At 38.6% G+C, this 9653-nt stretch overlaps 1 protein-coding gene across 1 annotated transcript; it reads left to right on the forward strand.

Moving 5' to 3' along the window:
* Positions 1-1080: 1080 nt before the first annotated feature.
* On the forward strand, positions 1081-8492 carry LOC117426822 (tumor necrosis factor-inducible gene 6 protein-like). The gene is made up of 6 exons (XM_034044889.3): positions 1081-1273; positions 3448-3585; positions 4660-4821; positions 6122-6350; positions 6697-6737; positions 7968-8492. The coding sequence occupies exons 1-6, from the start codon at positions 1174-1176 to the stop codon at positions 8108-8110; spliced, it is 813 nt and encodes a 270-aa protein (XP_033900780.1). The 5' UTR covers positions 1081-1173; the 3' UTR covers positions 8111-8492.
* Positions 8493-9653: the final 1161 nt, after the last annotated feature.

Here is a 9653-nt window from a genome sequence, read left to right on the forward strand (position 1 = left end):
GTGACTTACAATTGTCACAAGATATCACATTATTTTTACATACAATTACCTATTTATACAGTTGGGTTTTTAATGGTGCAATCTAGGTGAAGTACCTTGCTCAAGGGTGCACAGCAGCAGTGTCCCCACAGGGGTTTGAACCCACGACCTTCCGGTCAAGAGTCCAGAGCCCTAACCACTACTCCACACTGCTGCCCTTTAAGTGTAGAGTTCTGTAACTAGTATAGTTATTTCTAGGTTTCATTAGGTAAGTGGAGTTCTGTAACTAGTATAGTTATTTCTAGGTTTCATTAGGTAAGTGGAGTTCTGTAACTAGTATAGTCATTTCTAGGTTTCATTAGGTAATTATTATTATTATTTGTTTATTTAGCAGACACCTTTATCCAAGGTGACTTACAGGGACTAGGGTGTGTGAACTATGCATCAGCTGCAGAGTCACTTACAATTACATCTCACCTGAAAGACGGAGCACAAGGAGGTTAAGTGACTTGCTGAGGGCCACACAATGAGTCAGTGGCTGAGGTGGGATTTGAACCGGGGACCTCCTGGTTATAAGCCCGTTTCTTTAACCATGGGACCACACAGCCTCCTCCAACACAGTCTCTAGTGCAAAGTACTAAAATAACAGAAAATAAAGACTGCATAGCGCAGGGCTGGCCAACCCTGGTCCTGGAGAGCCGCGGGGTCTTCTTTAAAAATGAATCTTTAAAAACATGTTTGGACTTTATGCAGGGCAGAATCGGGTAATAATGTCTTCATGATTTTTAGCAGTTCAACATTTTAATTGTGTTTCACTCGGTCACAGCAATGCAAGCAAGAGAGCGGATTGAGAAGGTTCTTTTTTCCATTCCACACATTCTTTGTTGCCTGCGTTTATTGTTTTATGAGAAAGGACAATAATAAAATATATACATCATTTGCTAGGAATTGTTGACAAAAACAATTAAAAAACAGAAGTCTTTCAGACATTATGTTAATTATGAGCAATTGCAGAAGCTGTTACTCAGTTTAAGCAAGGCTGGTGACCTCACAGCACTAATTACAGTCGAGCGGGCAGCCCCCTGTATAAAAGTCTGGCAACCATATGTTTCCTGAGCACAGCAAGAGCTGCTTCTGCACAGTCCCTCTCCAGCAGCATTGCTAACACAGGGATTCCAATTGCAAACCGTGGACATGTTAGCGTTTCATCTCATTTGTGCCATTTTTTTACTCTTGGAAGAGACCCAAGCCTGGGGATACAAGGATGGAATACTGCACAACTCCATATGGCTGGGTAAGACTTATTTTTTTATTCTACTACAACCAGTATATACATCAGCTGTCAACCAATCCATTAAGATCTCAACAAATCTGAATTGTATTTGAAGGCATTACATAAAGTGTTTTTCCTTGTCTCTTGCTCATTCGTATTCATGAAACCCTTTTTCTGATGGATTGGATGTGGTTTGTTACTCTTTAAAGATATTCTTGTTTTTAAAGTTACTCTACCCATAAATATTTATTAGAATTTAGAATGTCTTCAAAACGTTTCAAAATATGGGGTAAAGCAACTTCAAATTCAAACATATGTCATAGGTACTAGCATTAAAAAACCTAGCATCAGCTTAAATTAACTTCCCTCTGCCTTTCTAAGACAGAGGGGGAAGGCACTGATACCCTAATTATAGACTTTGACAAGTATATATATATATATATATATATTAACTACACGGTGATTAGGTGGGAAGTGAACCTGGCAAAAATGCTAAAGAAAGTTAGAAAATGAAACACTGTGCAAGCAGTTTGTAGTGTCCTTTGAATGGCCTGATTAGGTAAAGAAAATGAAATAATAACTGAAACACTGTTAATTAGAGGAAGCCATTCAACTTTGAGACTGGTCCCTTTCTAGCAAACTATTTGCCCCAGGGCACAATTGAATAGTTTCTTGAATGACCCCAGTGTTATAGCTAAAACCCAGTAAACTATTCCACACTCTCTGAGTAAAAAGCAATTGCTTCTAAATTTCCACCCTGGACCTCCAGTTCTGTTTTCTGAGCTGAGTGGCACAGTAACTTGGTTTAACATGGTCTATACCACTTAAGATTTGTCCAACTTGCTTCCTTTGTGATTCAGGTTCAGTTTTATTTGGAAAGATGATGTGCTGGTTCGCTGTTGTGCAACAGTACCGTAGCAATTACCAGCCTGTGGAAGGAGGCGGTAGGTTAGGGCATATCGAAACAGCAAGCAGCTTCAGATTACTTTTTCATATTTGTTTTCTCCTGCCCCCTTTCCTTTTGATTATGCTTGCCTTCATTCTGAGCGGCTCTGATCGCTCCAGTACTGTGTTTAAAGTTGTGTGAGCTGAGCTCAGAAGCTGCTGTACCATTCTAGTTGCAAACCACAGACATGCCAGAAAGGCTAGACCAACCAAACTGTCTCTGTGTTAGCAAACATCAGAGCCCTCTAGTTACACTGTGTGGATTGAGTTGTGAACACTTGCTAACATGAAGACATTGTGGCTGATTTAGCCTGTGTTACATGTGTCTATGACTGGCAAGTAAACATGAAGAACAGCTTCTAACCTCAGGACAATAACAGCCACTGAGAAATAATTGCAAACATCATAAAGGGGTTAGGGCAAAGTAAAAATAACTCTGAAAATGTCATTTGAAACTACAGTACCCTTCATCTCACCTGGAATAGTTTCCCAACATTTCTAACAGAAGTGTTTAACAAATTTCCTGCCCCAAAACTCGCCTCTTCCGAAAGTGTACCGAACTGTCCAGCGTGTGGTGTTTTTGTATCAGCGCAGCTGGGGAGGCAAAACCTTTTTTTTTTAAATTAAATAAAATAAAAAAATACAATAGAATTTTAATGGCAACATCCATTTAATGAATTACGACATGCCTTCACTGGACATCTGGAATCAATAACCTGCCACAAGCATTTTGTATTTACAGCAATGCTAGTCCTAAATTAATCAAATTACAATACTGCGTCACTGGTGGAAAGGCAAAACCCTTGAAGAGTAGGAACGTTCACTAAGAGTAAACAATGGATGAATTGTGTAAGCGAAAATGTGCTACGGATTTGAAATGTGTTCATATCAGTATCAGTGACATGCCCAGTAAAGTGGTACATTGTTGTTTGCTTTCCCTGAGCTGCAGAAGAGCGTCGCATTCATAACCTCCTACTGCTGTAGGTATTCCAGAAGGGTGCCAACCTGTTTAGTTGACCCAGTGAAACTCTGTTTAAGAGGGGTTAACAAGGTGTAGTCAAGTGCTAACAGCAAGTTAACTTTGTTAGTACTGTTATAAACAGTCTCTATTGAACTGAACACAGTGATTGGGAGTCACTGTAGCTTTAGGCTGGCTTGACCTTTGTATTTGTAATACTAAAGACTTTCTTAGGAAGAGTGCAGTCTTATCACAGAACATTTGTAATATTTAATTACCTTGTTTTCAACAGAACAAGCTGCAGGAGTTTACCACCGAGAATCACGGAAAGGGAGGTACCAGCTGACTTACAAAGAGGCGAAGGCTGTGTGCAAGTATGAGGGTGGAAAACTAGCTAGCCATGCACAGCTGGAGGCAGCTCGCAAAATAGGTTAGTGAATCTCTTGCAGCCAGCCAGGCTCTGGATTTTCCTGATGGGACGGAATGCTGTTTCCCAGTGTAAAAATGATACAATGCTTCAAATCAACATTTTTCATAGACAGTCAATCAGACTCAGTTAAAACTAGTAAATACTAAAATATCTATAGAACAGTGCACAAAGTTGCTTGTTGAAATTGGTTATATTTTATACAGTCGCTGCTTTTGAAAAATACTTCTTATTTACCATACATATTGGATTTACTCAGCACAAGAAACCTACTGATACAGTTCTTCAGCCCACTTCAAGGTCTGCATATTCAGTGAACGATGGATAAACCAATGATTACAATATAACGTTTTCCTTGGACAGTGTTCAGGGAAAAGTGCAGCTTAGTTAGTAATAATTCATATCTATGCAACCTTTAACAGACCTCCCCATATGCATATGAAACCTTATATTTACTGTAACAACATGTGGGATTGCAACACTGGGGAAATGGATTGGAAGTAAATCTGTCGATCTTCTGCCAGCTAGAAGTTTTGCCAAAACCAATCAGTGTGTTCAGTGATGCATGTTTCTCGTCCTGTAGTCAGTGTGTTTAGGTTTTTAAATGTTCTACACGTTTCATAGTAATTACGTGATTTCCATTAATTGTTTGGACACTACAATGTAATAATTGAGTCCTTGTGTTATACTGTAAGAGTCAGGTAATTGTATGGGTGCTTATACTTTATATTCCAATTTAACGTGTAATAATGTCATAATTACATTATTATAACAACTAGGAATGTATGAGCACAGAAAGTTCCCTCTCACAGAAAGATAGCATTTCGTTACATAGCTACGTTAATTGCAGTGTGTTTTAACAGTGCTTTGGAATGCTTTTACTACAGCAGTACAGAATGCTTTCTATAAGGTTGGGAAAACTGTTCTTGCATGTGCTCCTCACAGAGGCCAGAATAAAACTCCTTCTTGCCTTCCTTCAAACATTCCACCACGTCGCTCTCCGGTGGATTTGGACTCCACTTTAATGAGCAATATCAGCCGTGCCTTGTTGCTCCTCATTTCTTTTCCACTGCTCAGGCTTTCATGTGTGTGCGGCTGGCTGGTTTGATAAAGGAAGAGTCGGATACCCCATTGTGAAGTCTGGCTCCAATTGTGGATACGGGAGAGTTGGCATCATTGACTACGGTTACCGTCTCAACAAGAGTGAGAGATGGGATGTCTACTGCTACAACCCTACTGGTTAGTGACACACTGCTGCAGTTATAAGTGTGAGGAGAGTGCCACACCCTTATAAATACAAAGAGTCACACACTGATGCATCAGGATTATTCATGGCAGCCAGGACATGAATAATCATTTCATTTTAAAAATGACTAATGCAATGCCATCATACAGTACAGTACAACAAGTACAGTACAGCATTTGTTCTTTCCATGCAGACCAGTGTGACTTCAGTACTATTAACTTAGAAGCTCTATAGTCCCACACCTAATTTCGGAGATTTCTGTGACAGCATGGATAGCAATACTGATAAATTCCATGTTAAACATTACGATCTGTGTGTAGGACTGCTAAAAGCTAAGACAGAAATACAAACATAAGAAGGGAATTACCCCTGGCGGCTATTCCTTTTCTAAGTGAAGCACCCATGAAATCATCATTTTGCATTAACAGAGAAAGCAAAGGTGTCCGTTTCTGAGATCTGTTTTATTTATCCTAAGCAGTTATGAATTAGTCATTTAGCAGATGCTTTTATCCAAAGCAACTTACAGAGACTAGGGGGTGACACAGGGGTGTCTTATTGGCCCACGCATTAATATTACTGCATACAGTACAAATGGCATCATATTTTAGGGCAGTTTTAAGTTTTTGAAATGGATCCCATTGTGTGTGTGTATTGGCACAGTTCCACTCAGGAACCGCCCTCGGAGAGCACACTGTTCCAGGTCCCTGCCCCCTCCCCTAGCTCTGCTCCTCAAGCCAGTTCATTCTGTATAGTCTAAAGACGAAGCTATAAAATGTCACTTTGAATGCAGTGTTATTTGTTAGGCTTTCCTCAGATTCTTGGTTATAAAATTACCACACATTGCAGCGAATTAGGTTCTGCTTTTATTTATTGATATTAGATCATCTCAGATTTATAAAGTATTATCCAGTATATTACAGTATTGTATGGGTTTTACAATAATTCTGAGTGGTTCCAATATCAACAAATTTTTTCTCTGAACCTGCCTTTTCCTGCCTTTGAGCATGTCTGCATGTGACCTTTCAAGAGAGTTGAAAGGTCACCTTATCACATGATTGGAATGGAATGAGAATGTCTGCTCAGCAGCAGCAGTTAGACTCTCTTGGCAAGTTCAAAGCCAGGTAAACACAAATAAAAATATCAATAACCCCCAAAACACACAGAATGATTGCCATCCTCATAAATATGTCATTGAAAGGTACGTTTCAATTCAAATGAAATCTGGTGTTACTTACTATGCTATAAAGTATACAGACTGAATCAAAGCTGACCAGCTTTCACTTCTTACAAAAGCAAAGCAATGTGGGGGAGTCCTGACGGATCAGAGGCGGTTTATACAGTCCCCTGGCTACCCAGACGAATATGAAGACAAGCAGATCTGCTACTGGCACATCAGGGTGCGCTATGGCCAGCAGATCCACCTGAGGTTCCTGGATTTTGACGTGGAAGATGACCCAGGCTGCCTGGCTGACTTTCTGGAAGTGTTTGACAGTTATGACGACATCTCAGGCTTTTCAGGAAGGTATATGCAATGTTTTCCAGTTAGAGTTTGGATTGGTTTTCTTTAATATGTTTTATTCCCAGCTGTACTCAAATTTCGTAATAAAATTAGAAAACATTTTCCAAAGGAAAGCTTTAGTTTTCATTGCACTGCGGTGTTGTAAAATAATGCAACTCCAGGCAGATTCTTATAAGGAGTAGTTGTCTATGTGGCATTGAATATTAAGGAAGCATGCTGGTTTTAATCTTGCATCAAGAACACACTACCATGTCATGTTAAACTCTTTATTCTAAAACAAAGCAAACTATGCAGTGCAAGACATCTCTGCATGACACATATTGACAGATATGTTTGTCTTCCTTTCCAGATTCTGTGGAGATGAGCTACCAGAAGACTTTATTAGTACAGGTATCATTTTTAAGTATAAAGGGGGTTAAGGTGGCTTGTCTCGTTATGTGTTGTACCACTGGGAAAATTAATATCACAGGGGGGTGGTACTGCATTACTTACAATAGGGCCATTTTGCAACCCAGTTTTAAATACTGACACTTCCGTTTTATGAGTAACAGTTTATAAGCACTTCCTGTCTTGGAGGGCCATTCCACTAGAGGATTAATAGGGAAAATAAATTAAATACTGTTTTAGGGTCTGGATGGAGGTGTAATTAGTTCAATTAAACAATTTAGAGCATGATTAGATTACAGATGAAGAACTTTGCCTGCACCTACAGTAGGGATAGGGGGATTTCACGGCCCTTTATGCAGCTGTGCACACTCTTTGATAATCTCCTACAGCTTGCTGTTCTACCCTTCTTCATTTTGTAATTTCCGGTACCCAGTAAATGTTAAGTTAAAGAGAGGAAACACTGGGTATGTACACATATTGTGCTCTGACCATTTCAGTGAAGCCATGCAGTATGTTTTTCTGCGCGATTCTGTTTGTCACTTCGTCTGTATGAAAATTCAGTTTAGTACCCCTGACTGCGGAACCGCTCTGCTTGAGGCTGGTTTCCCACAAACAACACTGATGGTTACCAGGTGCAGCAAGCACTTAAAGCACCAGGGCACACATAATTGCTTTTTGTAAGTTTCAGGTTTTATTTTAAAAACAAAATCAGGCAAAAAAAACAAACTGATGTTAACAAGGCTTGCGGAAACAAAACATATAATGCACTATATTGAAAATGCTGTCTAATATGTGGACTTGTGTATTACAATATATTTGGGATTTTCAAGTATATAATGTGTATTATACGATAGGTAGAATTTCTTTGCCATTTACTTTTATTGAGATTCCCAATAATGTTATCCTGTGACAGCCTGCCACAGAGCCAAATAACTGATCAGCACATTTTATTAATAACTGATCAGCACATTATATTAATAACTGATCATCACACTTTATTAATAAGTGATCAGCACATTTTATTGAAAAGACCAAAACCCTTGTCAGATAATAACTACTTCATCTGGGATTTGATAGCCTAATATATATGTTTGAAATAATATATCATATTCCTCCCTGTGACCCCGAGGGATACTTTTGACCAGCGGGATATAATGAGCAACACTCATATATAGGGTTATATATCCTCATCAGTGAGTCCAAATGAACAGTACCCTTTACTGTGTTTCACAGGAAATGTCATGACACTGAAGTTCCTGTCAGACTCATCTGTGAGTGCCGGTGGATTCAAGCTTGAATACGTTGCTGTGGCCCCAGCATCGACGATGAGTAACACAACCATTGCTGCAAATGAATCAACACTGCCAGATGTGTGACTGTACTGAGCTTCGATCAACGCTGATAAAGTGCTTTACAAAGTTACTGCAATGCGTAAGCGCTGAATAAATATCATGTGTCGTTTTGAACAGCACTACTGCAAAGAAATGTGACCTTGTAAACCATTGTTTGTCCCTGATGACCTGTTTTGGGGGCCTTATGCAATCACATGGCCATGTTTGTTAGAGCAACATGTACTGTGAAATAAACACTTGGTGACTGATGTGCAGTTTTAGCAAATATTGTGCTGAATTGTGTTGAAGCTCTTGTTTGTCTATACATCTGAACTGCTCATGCCTGCTATCTGCCTTGTAATTCTAATGAAAGCTTGCTCGTCTTGATTAAACTTTTCATGCACATTATCGCAATACATTATTTAAATATTATGCTCTCCATGTATGTTCTTATCCTTAACCCAGCGTTGGTAAATTTGATAAAAAGAAGTTGTGGATTTGATATTTTCTGACAATCTGTTTTTGTTTTTACTGTTTGCCGTGCAGCTATTCTGTAAATTATATATATTTTTTAAAGGGTCGGTTTGTACAGTGGGTTTAATACGCATTTAAGACTTGGCTGCACAAACTGTACTGGACCCTATGATGTTTCCTCTCAGTGGGTCTTTTCCTGTTTAAAATTAATTAATTCATTAAGAAATAATTAGCTTCCAAAGCCAAGAGAGCACTGCGGGGTCCCAGTTCATTCCGATCAATTCAGCTGTGTATTAGGAGCCAGACCAGCAGGCAAAATAGACCACTATTCCAGGAACTCGACTGTATGCTCCACCTATCTGCGTCTTTCTGCAAAAGCTTCCCTAGTTAAAGAACATCCAAAAAGTTATGAATGAGAGAGCCAACAATGCTTACACTATTCTTCGTAGCTGATTGATCCCAGATTTTCGTCTTGTGGTCTCTGAAGAAGGCCAACAACACGGCAGCAGCATCATCATCATCATCATCATCATCATCATCATCACTACTTTCTGTGTGGAAGTGTCTCCTAGCAGTACTATCCTCTCGCCTACAGCAAGCCAAATTATCATTTAGAGATATTTAGAAATATTTATATCTGTATCTGTATAAATCTATATTTATTTATTATATATCTGTAAATGATTTGCTAAAAATGAAGTAGAGATATCTCAAATTGATTTACAGATATCTTTAAATAATGTTTTGCAAGCAGGAAGTTATTTTGAGGTATCTTAAAATTATTTAAAGATATCTGAAGGTTAGATATCTCATTTAAAGCTCCACTTAAAGATATCTGGAAATCATTTTGAGATATCTCTAAATGTATTTTAGATATCTTAAAATTATTTAGAAATATCTTTAAATATTTTAAGATATATGGAAATGACTTCCATAAATTATAATTTGGCCATACTCTAACGGTCCCACTCAATTTCCAACTGGCCTTAAATCTTTTTTATCTGTATTTTTATCTCTGACATCCCTAAATACAAAAAAAAAAAAACCACAACATTATTATTATTTATTTATTTCTTAGCAGGCGCCCTTATCCAGGGCGACTTACAATTGTTAC

This window comes from Acipenser ruthenus, chromosome 11 (assembly GCF_902713425.1).
Source record: "Acipenser ruthenus chromosome 11, fAciRut3.2 maternal haplotype, whole genome shotgun sequence".
In the NCBI taxonomy this organism is placed as follows: domain Eukaryota; kingdom Metazoa; phylum Chordata; class Actinopteri; order Acipenseriformes; family Acipenseridae; genus Acipenser; species Acipenser ruthenus.

Coding starts and splice junctions, on each gene's coding strand:
- LOC117426822 (XM_034044889.3), top strand. CDS start 1,174: ATGTTAGCGTTTCATCTCATTTGTGCCATTTTTTTACTCTTGGAAGAG. Junction 1,274..3,447: donor GCACAACTCCATATGGCTGG/GTAAGACTTATT, acceptor TGTTTTCAACAG/AACAAGCTGCAGGAGTTTAC. Junction 6,738..7,967: donor AGAAGACTTTATTAGTACAG/GTATCATTTTTA, acceptor TGTGTTTCACAG/GAAATGTCATGACACTGAAG.